General features: G+C 42.9%; 1 protein-coding gene across 2 annotated transcripts in view; it reads right to left on the bottom strand.

Moving 5' to 3' along the window:
• Positions 1-18,744, bottom strand: part of Caf1-55 (chromatin assembly factor 1 p55 subunit) — a 99,781-nt gene extending 81,037 nt beyond the window's left edge. For both annotated transcript variants that reach the window (XM_080271575.1, XM_080271574.1), the window contains exon 1: positions 18,654-18,744. In XM_080271575.1, the coding sequence (XP_080127701.1) occupies positions 18,654-18,678 (25 nt within the window). In that variant the 5' untranslated portion in view covers positions 18,679-18,744. The remainder of the gene's footprint in view (positions 1-18,653) is intronic.
• Positions 18,745-19,135: the final 391 nt, after the last annotated feature.

The raw sequence follows: 19,135 nt of genomic DNA, 5'->3' as shown, positions 1-19,135 counted from the left end.
CTACCCAATGCTTCATCATTTCACCACACACTTCATCAATTCCTGGGACTTTCCCTATTTTGACTTTCTTCGCTGATTCCACTACTTCCATCCTACTGATCTCTTCCTTCCATTTCACCTCCCTCCTTTTCCCAGCCATTCCCCAGGCACTTATACTCGAATCACTTTCATTCTCTATCAGTTCCTTAAAGTGTTCTCTCCAACTGCTCACTTTTTCTCCCTTTTCTACTACCAATCTATCATTTTTATCTACCACTCCCCTACTAATTTCTTTATCACCCTGTCTAACTCTCTTTTCCTCCTTCCAGAGCATTTTCTTACAGACCCTCCACTTTACAAATTCCTTCCAAATTCCTCAACCACTCTCTTGTTACTCTCTCTTACTAATCTTTCCACATCTCGCTTCCTCTCTACATATAACTACACATACAACAAGCCTGAGATAAAAATGTGTTATTTTTACTTGATATTTTGGTTGTAAATAAACTTAAGCATATCACAGAGTGCTATACGCTGTCAATATTCATGGTATCTACATTCTCTCTCTCTCTCTCTCTCTCTCTTTTTTTTTTTTTTTTTTTTTTTTTTTTACCAGGCTAAATGGCTTCCTGTACACCAGGAAACCATTTACCAAGCTGGGTGGTAACCATATGATGTCTGGTGGTTTAGTGGGTAATTAAGGCAATCCAATCAGATTAAGCCTGTGTTGATTTATATCCAATGGATGGTTGGGGTTTACTGCTCATGAAATGCTACTCAGGGATGAGTGAGATTGGTCATTCTCATCTAACTTGTCTTGCCCTGGGCTACAATGCTCCTCATGGGGCAACACAGGATTAGATGATGATGATGATGATTTATCGAATGGCCGAAAAAATACTGCGAAAAATACATGCCAAGTCAATGTTTAGCTACATGGCAACCTGGCAATACAATGCCAGTGAATGCATACTTTAATTAGTCTGGTTCACGGTAGAAGACATGGAAACAGGACACTATACGAAGGCAATGAGAATACAGTAATTACAAAACTGTGGGAAAATGAACTCAACTCAGAATATCATCAGCCAAATTCTAAAATGGAAAAAAAAAAAAAAAAAAAAAGCATTGTATAGTAGACAACTTGAACATGGTCACAGTGGAGATGCCATTTGCAAACACTAATACAGGTATTCTAATGCAATTACCTGAGTTGTAAGAAGTACTGTATACTGAAGCGATAATTCTTTTAGACAACTAAAATGGCCAGTACTGAAATTACAAAACCCATCAATGTAAGTGGTGATAATATCAATGAGACTGTTACCTTTAATATCCACTACTGTGTTTACTCATAAGTTTCACTTTTTAAAAACTGCTGTTTGCTGTCTTATATACCCCTTTTGCTTATTCAGTGCTCTTACTGTATTCTGGGAGTTGTATTTGGGCACTGTGAATTTATCAAAATGGATTCTAACCTACAAAAATCAAACTACCATGCACTAGACAATATAATGGGATTCTACGCATACATGAAGCACAAATAAATTAAACACAAGAAACTTGAGAAAATACCTTATCACAACAGATACAGTACAACCCTAGTACAGAATCATTAAATAATGGAATGGTCATCCAGATTCTACCAATTATGGTAGCTGTCTGTATTACTTTGTCAGCAGGTAATTACCACCATTCATCAGTCATCTTAAAAGCTAATGAGATTCAAATTTAACCCCATATTCATATGTTCATATCCAAGTGTAATTTTTGACTCAGTGACTTGCAATGAGAGCAAGGCTGGTAGTAAAAGTAGTCTCCTAACATGTCTGTAGAACATACTAGTCTACAGTACCAACCTTGTCCCACTTCTCATACTTAGGTGACGCAGTCAACACAATAAGCAGCATCCATAACCATACAATGGTAGGTTTCTATAAGCAATTCATGATGATACTTGTAAAGTTGGGTGATGGGTATATACGCATGTATTGGGGTGATTCTCCTCCAATGTGGTAAATATGGAACAATATTGGAGGTACCATGCTGGAGGAGAATCATGTTGGGGAGTGTAACTTAAGGGAAAACAGGGGTTCCCAAGCACTGTGGATAAGAAAGTTCAAGGGCCAGAAAATCAAAGTTTGAAGGTAAAATTTAGGTACTGTATATAACTCGACAGACACACATTTATTCTATCTATCTATCTATTGCCAGACGCCATAATCCCGTAAGGGGTGGCCATTTGACAATGAGTTATTTGTTTTACAGGAAGGAGCACTAACCCTCCATCAACACACCTGCTGACACGTAGGGAGCATGTATGGTTTGGTTACATGGTTACCGCCCAGTGTTGTAAATGGTTTCTTGGCTTACAGGAAACCATTTGGCTTGTCATCCAATGTAAAGCCACCAGTAAAGGAAAGAAAAGCAATAAGAAGTGACAGGAAAGATGGGAGAAATAGGAAGAGAGGAGGGTAGGCACAGAAAAAGGCTAAGGAAGAAGCAGCACTATATGAAGTGAGTGGATGATGGATGCCACCACCTACCACCATCCATCATATACATATATACACATTTATTCACAACCCAAATTAAAACTGGTGCAAATAACCACTCAAATCTGATTATTATTATTAAAAAAAAAAAAAAAAAAAAAAAAAAAAAAAAAGCCCATCCCTAAATATATGAGTGTACTGGTATTTACACTCTAGACATAAAAGTTTAACACTTCTACTGAAGTTAACAAAACAAGTGACTGCTAAGGTACAGTACATTCAGGCTTAAAATATGGTAAATTTCTTGTGGCACTAAATCTCCTCAAGAACTGTACACGCAACACTAATACTGTATGTAATCTACCCACAGTCATGAAGAGAATCAGGCAGGTACATACATAAAGCTATCTATCTATCTATTGCCAGACGCCTTAATCCCGTAAGGGTGGGGGGGGGCCACAAACAAATCGCCTCCATTGCCGCCCTGTCCCCTGTCACTTCACTGCCCTGCTTCCAGCTCACCTCCCCCCCTCTCTCATATACCTCTCCACTCCATCCCTCCATCTCATCCTTGGCCTCCCCCTCCCCCCCACCTCACTCACATACACTCTCCTTGTCAGTCTCTCACTCTCCATCCTCTCCTCATGGCCAAACCACCTCAATGTGCTTCTCATAACGCTTCCTACTGCATCCACATCCACACCACAACGCTCCTTAATTTTGTCAGTTTGTCTCTCCATGTGACTCCACATGCTACTCTCAAATAACTTATTTCCACTGCTCTCTCTTGACTTGTGTCCCTCCAACTAGGTCCAAGCTTCACTTCAATATGTCAGAGTTGCTATTACAATACTGTCATGTAGTAACTTTATCACTTCTAAGCTGTTCCGTTTCTTATCACTATTTCAAGGAACCAGCAACCTTTCTTCCTTGTCATACCCTTTCAAGAACTTCACCCTCCAAACTTCCATCCTTACGCATCACACTACCCAAGTGCTTAAACGCATTCACATTTTCCATTTCCTCCTCATCCAACTTCACTGTACATTCACTGACTATTCCCAATCCTAAATATTTCTTTAGCTACTGTAAAAGTACTCCAAGGTCAAAATACAAATTTGACCCCTGTGAACAGAACATGGAACAATAATGAAACATCCAAAAGAGAAATGCAGATTTCTGGTGCTACAGTACAACAGTATTATCTGCATCCCATGGTCTTCAACAACAGTCCAGAACCTCATACCTTTCTTTACTAAAGAAATACTCCAACCAAACTACCTCACAAACAGCCAAATCATGGCAGAAGACATAAAAAAGGCCATCAAGGAACGAAGAACAAATTCAGCCACCAGATCAGATGAAGTTCCAGCCATTCTGCTCTTGAAGTGCCAGGATGCCTCAGCACAACCCATCAGCATGCTGCGGCATTGCTCATTAGACTCAGGAATAATCCCAACCTTACTTAAGCAAGCCATTCTCATCCTGGTACATGAGGGAGGAGACAAAAGCCTGCCCCAAAATTACACACCTGTAGCTCTCACATCATAGGTCATCAAAGTGAGTGAGAAAATCATGAGATAGACTTCTTACCCACTTGGAAGAGAAGATGAACAGCCTACTCAACACAAGTCAACAAGGATTTAGGAAAGGAAGGTCTTGCCTCTCAAAACTCATGGCACACTACGACTGGCTGCTACAGAACCTGGCACAGGGAAAGAATGTGGATGTCGTGTTCCTTGATTTTACCAAGGCCTTCGACAAGGTCAACTATAGCATCCTGCTGCACAAAATCAGGCCCCTTAGGATAAAAGGAAAGCTGGGAATGTGATTGCATGACTTCCTCACTGGAAGAACCCAGTCAGTAACCGTAGATGGCCATAGGTCTGAAAAAAACAAAGTACTGTAGTGATGGTGGAGTGCCACAAGGATCAGTTTTGGAACACCTCCTCTTCCTCATACACATGGAAGACATCAACAAGAGAGTGAGTGACTCCCTTTTCTCTTCCACTGTCGATGATACCAGCATGGGCTGCACTGTCGCATGTGTCCAAGAAGTGCACCACCTGCAGGAAGACCTAAACACAATATATATATGTATGGGCTTCAGAAAACAATGCAGTGGAGCCCCACGTTTCACGCCTAATTGGTTCCGAGAAAAGTACCGCAAACCATGAAACCACTAAAGTTGGGGCACTGATCCTAAGAGAAATAGGCTAATTGGTTTTGGGTCCCACGCCAACTCTCCCAAAACCCATTTATGCAATGTAAAATTTACAAATCACACCTGAATAATATTAATACCAAGTACATAATGGGCAAGGAAACTCACTTGGACAGCTGGAGTGCAGTGCTTAATGGAAGGGATGGGGATGTAATTTCCAAGGCTGGTGGTGAGACTACTGGCTCCGCCACCTCTGCCACCTCCACCCACTCCTGCCTCCACCTCTCCATGCAATACATCCATCCTGTGCTGCATCTCTTCTGTCTGCTGCTCCTGCACAAACTCAGAGAACTCCTCATCCTTGAGCAAGTCCATGATGGCATCTTCACTGAGTTGTGCTTCATGCTTAGCTGCCCCTGCTGCTTGCACTGGGCCTTCCATCTCTTCCACTTCTCAGGGTCTGCTGAGGTAGAGGGTTGTTGGCGCTTGCTGTCTTGCTTTCACTTTCTCATTGAACACAATGTTTATCAGCTTTGTTAATGCAGAAACATGGAACAGGCACTCGTACTTGCTGGTAAACTCTGCTAGATTGACTTTCTCCAGCAAATTCTCGAGAGTGGGCAGCCACATTCAAAGTGATGACATTGTTGGAGATTTGTTGTTGTCTTTTGGCTGCTGCTACTGTTCCATATCGTCCTCCGCCAACATTTCTGCAACAGACACTGTTGGTGTGTGGGTAATCAAGTGCTCCAATTCGTTGTTGGTTACATCAGCAAACTCGGGATGTGGAATCTGCTACGCGGTTTGTTTGTGTTTTTTTTTGGCCGCGAAACTTTGTGTTTGGGAATATTTGCATGAAACTGTGAACGATGATGCCAATAACTGTGGGGCTTCACTGTACGGGTATACCCTGGTTTAACGATGCAATTGGTTAGGTAAAAACCCATCGTTAGGCGGGGTATTGTATACCGGGTAATTTTAACATGTAAAGTAATGGGATGCATTTTTCAGCCTTGGGTTTTCCCCCCAACAAAGTCCTAAACCCGCTCAAATAAGCCCTAAAACAAATTTAAAGTCAATCTAAATGTCCTAACAGCTGTAAAAGGAGCTAACCTATGCCTAAGACCTGTAAATAACTCACTATATCCAACAAATAAAATTTGAAAATCGTCAAATATGTGTGGAAAAAATCAAACTTAGTAAACTGTACCCCGAAATGACATTGTTCACGCCACCTATGGCAAAAACACATTAATCTAAGTCTAAAAATCGTTTATAAATTCAATAAAAATACACAATTTGTCTATCATCATAATCAGAAAAAAAATCAAAACCCACCCTTAAACCGGGGTTTGGCTATCGTTCGGCAAGGTATGGTGGTATTGCTACCCCCATCGTTAAGTCAGGGTATCGTATATCGGGGTATTACTGTACAGGTAAGCCCTTAATTCATGTGAACTTTTTTCACACGATTTTGGTTATCCACGAATTTTTTGTACAATAATTAAAACAAAATTATAGTATTCAAATAATTATAATATACAAGAGAAATAAATAAAATATAAAAATGCCTACCTGCTGCCCATGTGCATACATATATGTATGTGTGTGTGTGTGTGTGTGTGTGTGGGAGGTCGGTCTACCACGCACCACACAGTCAGTTTGAATCCGACGGTCGAACCATGCATGACTCGCGAATTGTTATTTGTGGCTTATTTTTCTACCTTCCAGTGATTGCTTGTCTTGTCTGCCAACCTGGGGCCTAAGCGTAGTGCTAGTGATGCATGTGGCAACACACCAAAACGGACTAGTAAAGTGATGTTGCTGACAGAGAAAGTTAAAGTGTTGGACAAACTTAAGGGAGGAATGTCAGCGACAATTCTCTGTCAAGACGATTCCCCGTCATTTATTTACATACCAGTTTATTTAGCAAGTACAGTACACTAGTTATTTACTTATATGAGTTATAAAATCCCCTTGAAAATTAGTTATCCAAGTATTAATCAATCTATCTATCTATCTATAGCCCGACGCCCTAATCCCGCATAGGGTGGCCGCAGACAAAACGCCTCCAAGTCACTCTGTCACCCACCATTTGACTACCCTCCCCCCAACTCACCTCCTCCTCCCTCATATACCTCTCAACTCCATCCCTCCACCTCATCCTCGGTCTACCCCTCCCTCTCCCTCCCTCCACCTCACCTACATACACCCTCTAAGTCAGTCTTTCATTCTCCATTCTCTCCACATGTCCAAACCACCTCAGTGTATTTCTCCTAATCTTCTCAACCACATCCACATCTACCCCACAACGTTCCTTCACTTCTTCATTCGTCAACCTGTCCCTCCACGTCACTCCACATGCTCCTCTCAAGTAACTCATTTCCACTGCTCTCACTCTTGACTTGTTCCCCTCTTGCAAGGTCCACGCCTCGCTTCCATACGTCAGGGTAGGGATCACAATACCATCATGCAGTGACTTCTTAACTTCCATACTCACCTCCCTATTTCTCATCACCGCTTTCAGTGTACCAACAACCTTCCTTCCCTGCTGTACCCTTTCACGTACTTCATCCCCCAAAGTTCCATCCTTACTCATCACACTACCCAAGTGCTTGAATGCACTCACATTCTCCATATCCTCACCATCCAACCTCACTGCACACTCGGTGACTTCATTCCTCTCAAACACCATAACTTTACTTTTGTTTACATTAACTTTCAGCTTCCTCCTCCTACACACTGTCCCAAATTCATTCACCAAACCTTGCAACTCCCATTCATCTTCACTCAACAATACTGTATCATCAGCAAACAGCAACACAGGAAGCTTCCAAATCTCACCCTCATTCATTAGGGCCAGCCCCACATCCACTGCCCTACCTTGCACCTCCTTTACAACCCCATCCATATATATATTAAACAGCCAAGGAGACATCACACACCCCTGTTTCAGTCCCACATTGAGATCAAAGAACTCACTCAGCTCACCATCCACTCGCACCGTAGCCCTAGCTCCCATGTACATACTCTTCACAGCACTCAACAATTTCCCCTCCACTCCATATATTCTTAATACCTTCCACATACCTTGCCTATCTATTCTGTCATAAGCTTTCTCCAAGTCCATGAAGGCAGCATACACTTTCCTTCCCTTCTCTAGATACTTCTCCACTAAACATCTTAGAACAAATATCTGATCTACACACCCTTTTCCCTTCCTAAATCCCCCTTGTTCTTCTCCAACTAGCTCCTCTGTCATATGCCTAACCCTATCAATGAGTATTCTACCATATATTTTACCAGTCACACTAAGAAGGCAAATACCCCTATGGTTACCACACACTTCTCTCTCCCCTTTTCCTTTGTACAGAGGAACAATTATACCTGATTTCTAGTCCTCTGGAACCCTTCCCTCTTCCCAAGCCAATCTACACAACTTCCATATCCACTCCACAACAATCTCACCCCCATACCTAAGCATTTCACCACACACTCCAGCAATTCCTGGGGCCTTTCCCAGCTTAATCTTCTTCATCGCTTCCACTACTTCCGCCCTACTGATCTCTCCCTCCCTCCTCTCATCTCTTCTTCTCCCAGCCATTCCCCAACCACTTATACTCACACTGCTCTCACTCTCTACATTCAACAAATCCTCAAAGTGCTCCTTCCATCTCCTCAATTTCTCTCTCTTCTCCACCAACAATCTATTATTCCTATCTTTCACTCCCCTATTACTTCCCCTTTCACACTGCCTTACTTTCTTTACCTCCTTCCAAAACAATTTCTTACTCTCCCTCCATTTCACACTCAGATTCCTCCCAAACTCTTCATCCACTTTCTTCTTACTCTCCTTCGCCAGTCTCTTAACCTCCCTTCTCCTGCTCACATATACCTCTCTCTTCTCTCTCTCATCTTCTCCCCTACCTCTACTCGCCAACCATTCACTATATGCCTTCTTCTTTTGTTCCATAGCTCGTTTCACCTCATCATTCCACCATGCTGTCCCTTGCACACCCTTGCATCTCCTCCTCACTCCACAAACCGCCTCACACGCTGCGCCTATCTCTTCCGTGAATATCTTACATACGTCTTCCACCCCTTCCATCTGCTCTAGCTCATACCTTCCCAATCTTTCTTCCACTATGCTCTTATACTCTGTCATTTTCTCACTATCTTGCAATTTCTCCACTCTTCTCACAGGAGCTGCTTCCTCCTGTCTTCCCCTTCGCCTCCTCAACCACTTTCTTTGCATCTTTACCTTGGCCATCACTAAGTGATGGTCTGAGACTCCATTCCCCCACCCTCTCCACACTCTTGCATCCAACACTTGTCTTCTCATTCGCTCATCCACACACACGTAGTCTATCATTGCCTTTCGTTCAACAAGTTCACCATCCATCCTCCTCAATACTCTCCATGTATACCGGTGGATCATCTTATGACGAAAGTAGGTGTTGGCTATTGCGAACCCCTTACAAGCACAGATGTCCACCAAAGCACTACCATTCCCATCTACTTCAGCTGGCACACCCCACTGACCAACCACTCCATCCACTCGTACATTCCCAACTTTGCAATTCATGTCTCCAATCAACAGCACTCTCTCGCTCCTCTCAAACTTGTCCATACATGCTTCTACTCTCGCCCAAAACTCATCTTTCACTCTTGCCACTCGATCCTCTGTTGGAGCATACACACATACAATCGCCCGTGCTTGTATACCTACTTTCATCCTCACCCATACAATCCTTGCACCCACTGTTCCATACTCTCTTATATTCTCCTTCCACTTCTTGCTTATCATCAGACATACTCCCTCTCTTGCCCTCTCATTCTCACTGACTCCCGCACATATACCTACACCATATTCCCATTCTCTCACCCTTTCACCTTCCCATTTAGTTTCAGTCAATCCACATATATCCACTTTTGCATCCTCAAGCACCTGAACAATCTCTCTCTTTCACTTCATCATTCACTCCTCTCACATTCCACGTTCCCACCCTAAGAATGTCCTTTGTCCGTTCCTTAGTCGTCAACGTATGGTCCGTCCGGGTCCGAGGCACTTTATTCGCTTTTTTAGTTGGTTCTTTTTACGGGGTGGGGCACTAACCCACCACCAACCCTTTTAGTCGCCTCGTACGACAAGCAGGGATACTGGGGGAATATTCTTGAAACCCCCTACCCCCAGGGGGGGGGGAATCGTCTATGTTTTGATGATGAATTGACTTCATGGTGAATTGTCTCTGAACCGTGTGTTTGGGGTGAGTCAACTATTCTTACAATAAAGAAGGCAGAACGTAGCAAACAGGAGGCAGTGAGGGCTAGTGCACCAGACTGTGCTAAAGTGTCTCCACCTATGCCTGTGAACTGGCTTGGATCTGTATGTTTGGGGTGAATGAGTCAACTGTTTGGACAATAGAGAAGGCAGAATGTAGCATATGGGAGGCAGTGAGGGCTTATGCACCAGACTGCTGACGTGTCTCCACCTATGCCTGTGCTTGTCAGGTTTCAGTGTTAAATTTCTTACATTTTTGTTGTTTTTCATACTTTATGCTAGTTTATAAGGTGTATGTAGTGCATAAACTGTATTATTCAGATGTAATATACTTCGTAGACATGCGTAACTATGTGCACAAAAGGGCAGAACATATACGCGAATTTACCATATACGCAAAGGGTCTGGGAACAACCCTCGCGTGAATTAAGGGCTTACCTGTATACTGTACAGTTTAACGAGGAAAAGTCTGAAGTGTTGAGGTGTGGCCCAAGTCACGTCATCAAGGAGGCAAGGCAGTGGCTCAATCGGCACAGAGGTGGTCTGCAGTCCTACCAGACCCAGGTTGAAATCCCTACTGGGGCTGGGAACAGTTTAGGGATTTGATTTTCTTAAAAGCAGACTTTACCGATCTACAAGAAGACCTGCCGACGTGTCGTAAAAATACCCGTTACTACCAGTACACCAGTCCTGTATGAGACAGCCCTAGCATGTATTCAATACAGATGGGTGTTACTGCCGAAGTGGTGGCATGTAGAGCTGTAGAGTACAGTATGTAGGAGGACCACTGGGCCTTGGGAGCAGGCTGTGAAGCCTATGCCCAGAGGTGGACAAAAAGATATATATATATATATACCAGTACAGTAAGCCCTTAATTCACGTGAGGGTTAGGTTCCCAGACCCTTCGCGTATGTGGTAAATTTGCGTACATGTTATGCCCTTGTGTGCACATAATTACGCATGTCTATACGTATATTACATCTGAATAATACTGTTTATGCACTACATAACCTTATAAACTAGCATAAAATATTAAAAACAACAAAAATGTAAGAAATTTAAAACTGAAACCTGACAAGCACAGGCATAGGTGGAGACACTTCAGCAGTCTGGTGCACTAGCCCTCACTGCCTCCCGTATGCTACATTCTGCCTTCTTTATTGTATGAACAGCTGACTCATTCACCCCAAACATGCGGTTCCAAGACAATTCACAAGCGTAGGTGGAGACACTTTAGCAGTCTGGTGCACTAGCCCTCACTGTCTCCCGTATGCTACGTTCTCCTTCTTTATTGTATGAACAGTTGACTCACCCCAAACATACGGTTCTGAGACAATTCACCATCAAGTCAATTCACCATCAAAACATGGACAATTCCCCGTCATTCTATTAATATACTTATTATTGATTAATTAATACTTGGATAACTAATTTTCAGGGGGATTTTATAACTCATATAAGTAAAAAACTAATGTACTGTACTTGCTAAATAAACTGGTATGTAAATAAATGACGGGGAATCGTCCTGACGGAGAATTGTCGCCGACATTCCTCCCTGAAGTTAGTCCAACACTTTAACTTTGTCAGTGACACCACTTTACCAGCCCGCATTGGTGTGTTACCACATGCATCACTAGCACTACGCTTAGGCCCCATGTTGGCAGACAAGGCAAGCAATCACTGGAAGGCAGAAAAATAAGCCACAAATAACGATTCTCGATCTCAAGTCACGCATGATTCGACCGTCGGATTCAAACTGACTGTGTGGTGCATGGTAGACCGACCTCCCAGGCTCCCACACACACATACACACACACACTTACATATATGTATGCACACGGGCAGCAGGTAGGCATTTTTTATATTTTATTTCTCTTGTATATTGAAATTACTTATTTGAATACTATAATTTTATGTTTTAATCATTGTACGAAAAATTCGTGGATAACCGAAATCGCATGAAAAAAGTTCGCGTGAATTAAGGGATTACCTGTGTGTGTGTGTGTGTATGTATATATATATATATATATATATATATATATATATATATATATATATATTATATATATACAGTATACCTATATATATATATATATATATATATATATATATATATATACAGTAGGCTCGCCCAGTGCGCGTCATCACAGTGCGCGAATCGCATTGTGAGCGAGTGACCAAAAATCATAACAAAAAACCCTGAATGCGCAAGTTTACCCCACAAAACATGAGGTAGAGGCAAGAAGTGGCTTAAAAACGTGATTTTCCATCAGTGAGCGACCCCCCCCCCACACACACAACGTGCCAATAGTGACCTAGAGGCTCATGGGGAAGGTGCTCAAGAGGAGTCTACAATAAGATATCGCCAATAACAGCTTCAAAAATAACGTTTTCAGCAATAACAGTAAGTTAGAATAGATACCCAGTTTCTATAATAATGATGTTTATTTCGTGAATACCAAGTTGTTATACTGCCAATACGTCCATAACAAGATGAGGAATGAAACAAACAAGCAAGAAGAGATGAAGGAAATTACCGAAAATGTGAGCAGTAGCGAGGAGGAGAGGGAGGATCCTCCCCTCACCACCTCCACTGACTTGTCCACCACCGTCCTCCACTGCCCCACCTGACTCACCAGCTGCCTCCCTCTCCACCTTCACAGCCCCACCTGACTCACCTGCTTCACCTGGCATACCTGCAACCCCCACCATAATGACTGTTGCTGCATTCTGGAAGAAATGTAACATTCAACAGGCCGTAAATTTCTTCGTCAAAGCCTGGAATAATACAACATTGGCAACCGTTAAACAAGCGTGGTGCGGCCGGGGTGGTGGCAGGGGCACTGTAAGTGCATTGCTGCGCCTCAGAACTCTTGTTGTTTAAATCCATCAGGCCTGTTGTCTACTGTTGTTAAGGTGACTGCCCATATTTTTGTTATTGCAGCTATATCTGTAGTACAATGTCTGAAAAATTTGACCTTTTTTATGTCTCTAAGGGCCAAAAAATGTCCAGGTATGAGGGGGTACCGCCCATATGTAATTATTACCATAAGATTATGTATTCCCAGTACGCGAATTCCCAGTCGCGAGGTCGTGGACCGCCCAATCTCTCGCGCACTGTGCGAGCCTACTGTATATATATATATATATATATATATATATATATATTTATACATATATATACTGAGGGAGGTCAAGACTTCATGCCACAGCTCCATGTGAAATGCCTTGGGGTGTACCTCAGTGACGACGGTACCTTCCATCACCACATCATGGAAAAGGTGAAGGCCAAGGGGATGGCTGACTGGGTCCAAGGTCATTCACCTCCAGGGCACCAGATGTGACACACACTCTCTGGAAAATTCTGGTGCAACCCACACAAGACTATTGTAGTCAGTTGTGGCCGCCACACAGGAAGGGGTACATCCAGAGGCTAGAAACAGTACAAAGGATGTTTACCACACAGATCAGAGGAATGTGTGGTCTCAGCTACTGAGTCTTTACTCTCACCGGAGAAGGGACAGGTATCAAGCTGTGTACATATGGAAGGTCCTGGAAAATCTGGTGCCAGACCTGACACCATCTGCACCCCAGCCCTACAGCAGTGAACAGAGGGGACGCAAGTGTGGAAGAACCCTCCCAGCAAGAGTTCCTGGGAGAATAAAGGCACTGCTTGCATCCAGCCTGTGCCATGACAGACCAGGAATACTTAGTGCACTTCCAAAAGAAGTGAGAGGAATAACAGGCTATCCTGCAGACAGATTCAATGCCGGACTCGACATGTTCCTAAAGACAGTGCCAGATTAACCTCTGGTGTACCAGGTTACACTGTCAACTGCCTGGCTACCTCCAACTCCATACTGGACCAAGTGGAACACATGAGCAAAGACCCCAGGGTTGGAAGCTGTGGTGAGACACCACCACTGTGAGGCATGGACCTCTAAACTACACTAAATAAGTAAAATAAGTAAATTAGATGCAACAGCAGATGCAGCAATGGGTTGAAGAGTACTTCTCTTTTTATTAAGTACCAAATGAAGCATTTGCAACAGAAACATGATAAGTCAGATTTGGCCAATGACAACAATGCATGGATGCAGACATGTTTTTACCACTAAATAAGTCCTAGGTCAGGTCCTGTCCACAAAACTGCATCCAGGGCTGGGCCCTACATCCAAAGGGACATCACCAAGTTAGAAAAGGTACAATGTTGGGCAACCAAACTGGTAACTGAGTTGTCTGAGCTGATGAATGAGGAGAAACTGTCTTGCCTTCGTGTGACTACTCTCAAATAGCAAAGGAAAAGATGTGACATGATTGTGGCATACAAGATACTCAAGGGCCCTGACATAGTAAGAAATGGACACTTCCTCCAACTTGCCTCAAGACACACACACAACGAGACCAGGGGACAGAGCCTGCAGTTTGCCAAGATCAGGCACAGAACAACCAAGTGAAACAAATTTCTTTGATGCCAGGATAGCCAACCACTGGAACAGTCTACCAGAAGAGGTAGTGACTAGCTAGTGTAAATATCTTTAAGTCAAGATAAGACCAGTATGAGACTAACACAGAGTAGAGGCAACCTTTGTGAGCACCGATTCCTTTGCCTCTTTTGCTACCACTTTGCCCCCCCCCCCCCAAAAAAAAATGCTCCCCTAACCTATCTATCTATTGCCAGATGCCTCAATCCCGTTTGGGGTGGCCACAAACAAATCGCCTCCAAGTTGCCCTGTCCCCCGCCATTTCACTGACCTGCTCCCAACTTACACCCCCCTCTCTCATATACCTCTCCACCCCATCCCTCCATCTCATCCTCGGCCTCCCCCTCCCTCTTCCCCCCTCCACCTCACTCACATACACTCTCTTCGTCAGTCTTTCACCCTCCATCCTCTCCACATGGCCAAACCACCTCAGTGTGTTCCTCATAACGCTTCCTATCACATCCACATCAACACCACAACGCTCCTTTATATCCTCATTCGTCAGCCTGTCTCCCCATGTGACTCCACAGGCTCCTCTTAAATAACTCATTTCCACTGCTCTCACTCTTGTGTCCTTCCAACAACGTCCAAGCTTCACTTCCGTACGTTAGAGTTGGTATCACAATACTGTCATGTAGTAACTTTTTCACTTCCATACTCACTTCCCTGTTTCTTATCACTGCTTTCAAAGAACCAGCAACCTTTCTTCCCTGCTGTACCCTTTCAAGCACTTCATCCTCCAAACCTCCATCCTTACTCATCACACTACCTAAGTACTTAAACGTACTCACATTTTCCAATTCCTCACCATCCAACCTCGCTGTACATTCACTGACTTCACCTCTCTCAAAGACCATCATTTTACTCTTCCCTACATTCACCTTTAGATTCCGTTTCTTACACACTCTCCCAAACTCATCCACCAAGCCTTGCAGCTCCCCTTCGTCTTCACTCAACACAGTATCATCTGCAAACAACAGTACAGGGAGTTTCCAAACACTATCCTCTCTCACCAGGGCCACTCCAACATCCACTACCCTACCTTGTACCTCTTTTATTACCCCATCCATGTACAGATTGAACAGCCATGGAGACATGACATATCCCTGTTTCAACCCAACTTTCAAAGAGAAAAATTCACTTAGTTCACCATCCACATGCACTGCAGCCTTCGCACCATCGTACATACTCTTCACAGCATTCAACAACTTCCCATCTACTCCATATATTCTTAACACTTTCCACAATCCTTGTCTATCCACCCTGTCATATGCTTTCTCCAAATCCATGAAAGTCGCATACAACTTCTTTCCCTTCTCTAGAAACTTTTCCACTAAAGATCTAAGAATGAATTCCCTTCTCTAGAAACTTTTCCACTAAACATCTAAGAATGAATATCTGATCTACACAACCTCTTCCCTTCCTAAAGCCTCCCTGTTCTTCTCCAACTAATTTCTCAGTTCTTTCTCTAACTCTGTCAATAAGTATCCTACCATACACTTTTCCTATTATACTAAGACGACAAATGCCCCTATGATTACCACACACTTCTTTTTCCCTTTTTCCTTTGTACAAGGGAATAATTATACCTGACTTCCAATCCTCCGTGACTCTACCTTCCTCCCAGGCCAATCTGCACATCTTCCACATTCATTCTACTACTATCTCTCCTCCATGCTTCAGCATTTCACCACACACTCCATCAATTCCTGGGGCTTTCCCCGATTTAACTTTCTTCATTGCTTCCACAACTTCTATCCTACTGATTTCTTCCTGTCATCTCACCTCCCTCCTTCTCCCAGCCATTCCCCAGCCACTTATACTCGCATTACTTCCATCCTCTCCGTTCAACAAATCCTTAAAGTGTTCTCTCCATCTGCTCACTTTTTTTCCCTTCTCCACTAGTATTCTACCATTTTTATCTTTCACTCCCCTGCTAACTTCACTTCCACCCTGTCTTACTCTTTTCACCTCTTTCCAGAACATTTTCTTACAGTCCCTCCACTTTACACTCAAATTCCTTCCAAATTCCTCATCCACTCTCTTCTTACTCTCTCTTACTAATCTTTTCACCTCTCTCTTTCTTTCTACATATAACTCTCTCTTCCGCCTCTCAACTTCTTCCACGCCCCCATTTCTCATCCATTCATTGTATGCTTTCTTCTTTTGTGCCACAGCCCGTTTCACCTCTTCAGTCCACCACGCTGTTCCTTGCACCCCCCTCCGTCTTCTCTTCCTTCCACACACCACATCACATGCTGCACATATTTCTTCTGTAAATATCCTACACACACCTTCCACGTCTCCCATCTGCTCCAATTCATATTTGCCCAATCGTTCCTCCACTTCTCTCTTATACTCTGCCATTTTCTCATCCTCTTGTAACCTTTCCACTCTCCTTGCAACTACTCCTTCCTCTCGTCTTTCCCTTCTTCTATTCCTCCATCTTACTTGAATTCTAATTCTGGCCACCACCAAGTAGTGGTCAGAAAGTCCACTCCCCCAACCTCTATAAACTCTTGCATCCATTACACATCTTCGCATCCTTTCATCCACACACACATAATCAATCATTGCCTTCCTTTCATTCAGTTCACCACCCACCCTTCTCATCACTCACCATGTATACCTGTGGATCATTTTATGCCTGAAGAGGGTATTGGCTATCACCAACCCCCTCCCAGCACAAATGTCCACTAACGCACTCCCATTCTCATCTATCTCAGCAGGCACACCCCACTCACCAACTATTTCATCCACCTTCACATTCCCAACTTTACCATTCATATCACCAATCAAAAACACTCTCTCATTCCTTCCAAACTTATCCATGCACACTTCTACATTTGTCCAGAACTCTTCTCTCGCTCTTCTAGAACGATCTTGTGTTGGCGCATACACACACACAATCGCCCACATTTGTATTCCAACTTTCAACTTTACCCACACAATCCTTGACCCAACTGATCCATACTCTCCCCTAACCAAAATCTGATATTCTTGTAACAAGGATTTGGTTTCATGGTTATAAAATACAGGTACAGTACATATGGCAATTCAATGCCACACAAAGCTCTAGTGTATACTGCACTAAGGGCAGCAAAGTTAGGCTATTTAGTACTGTCACTGGCTGTGGCATCCTCAGAGTCAACAGGTTGAGTCCATCCCAAACCCATTCGTCTCCATGCCATAATGGTTAGATTAAATTTGATTAGGTTACATTAAATCAACTGGTGGCAGCTTTAACCTTGAGGCCACATCAACCTGAAAGCCAACCATGCCAAGCAGCCATTTGCTGCTGTTTGCATGTAAAATTGAAGAGGTTTCATCATTAATATCTTCAAATTATGGCCTTTCTTTGCCTTTTATACTAATCACTATGATCATTAGGCTATACTTTAATGATAAACAAGTACAACTGTACATAATATACATGGCAGCTCTCCTAGATTCTCACAAATGCTACCTAGTAACAAACTATACTAGGTTAGACTGTTAAGCATGGTTTGCATATAAACTTGGTAAAGGTTGGGAGGCCGAGGATGAGATGGAGGGATGGGGTGGAGAGGTATATGAGAGACGGTGGTGTGAGTTGGAAGCAGGGCGACTTGGAGGCGATTTGTTTGTGGCCACCCCAAACGGGATTGAGGCGTCTGGCAATAGATAGATAGATACAAAGGTTTTATTACCTCTCAAAATTAAACACTTCCACAATTTTTTCAACGTACCGTAGTTCTTTGGTAATAGAGTAATAAAGAACAGCATTACAAGAGATCTCCCACATTTTCATCCTCTCTCTATGAGTGTCAAGAACTGAGATCTTGCCTGCCCTTTGCACTTTCAGTTTTAATAAGCCTTTGACTTCCTATCACTTCGGACAACATTAATAATAAAGCCTTGTGTAAACCGAAACACGGCTGTCTATTAAATATAACGCAGCAGCATTGCCTGTGAGACGGCTACTTAGCCACTCCATGACAACCGTCCTGATTCCATTGTAGATATTCTCGCTCATACATACGTTCAGCCACTCAGCAGCAGTACCTAGAAAGCTCACAGTTTATAATTTCAATTCCACACATCAGAAAACAAGCTGCAACACCAGAAAATTCTCCTAGCAACAAAGCAAACTAAACGCCCGCCAAAATTTAATACAAATAATGCCCATAATGACACGACTACAACGAACATTAAACTGCGACCTTAACCTTATAAGACATAATGCTTCCCATGATAAATAAATGATTTACCTTTCGCTCCTTCTTTGTCGGTCATATTTGTGATTAATTTAGAAGTCGAAGGACGAGATACCTGAACACCACGCAGCCGCTCACTCCTCCCGTCGCTTCACCATCAAACTCTTAAAAAAGATACATCACACCCCACTATATTTTAATGTCTCATAAAGCCTACCACATAAAAATAAATACCATAGCTTATATTATGGGTATCATGAAATTTGCTGAAAATATACTAGAATATGAGCTGTGATGCTTTGAAAATATCATTGGAACATGCGTAAATGGCGGGAAGCTGAACCAAATCGCTGAACAGAGCCGTGTGAGATGCTGAGGATTGATTAAATGACAGCTACAAAGGACGTACGCATAGGTTATTAATATTATTGTTGAGCTGGTGTTTATTATTATTATTATTATTACTGAAATATCTATTGTTGTAAAAGGCACAGAGTGCTAATACAACAAAAGATGTTTATTATTATTATTATTAT

Source organism: Coenobita brevimanus, chromosome 46 (assembly GCF_032717465.1).
Source record: "Coenobita brevimanus isolate Jiangsu-jjx chromosome 46, ASM3271746v2, whole genome shotgun sequence".
Lineage (NCBI taxonomy): Eukaryota > Metazoa > Arthropoda > Malacostraca > Decapoda > Coenobitidae > Coenobita > Coenobita brevimanus.
Note: the sequence above shows the minus strand (reverse complement) of the source record. Positions and strands in the feature narration are given on the sequence as shown.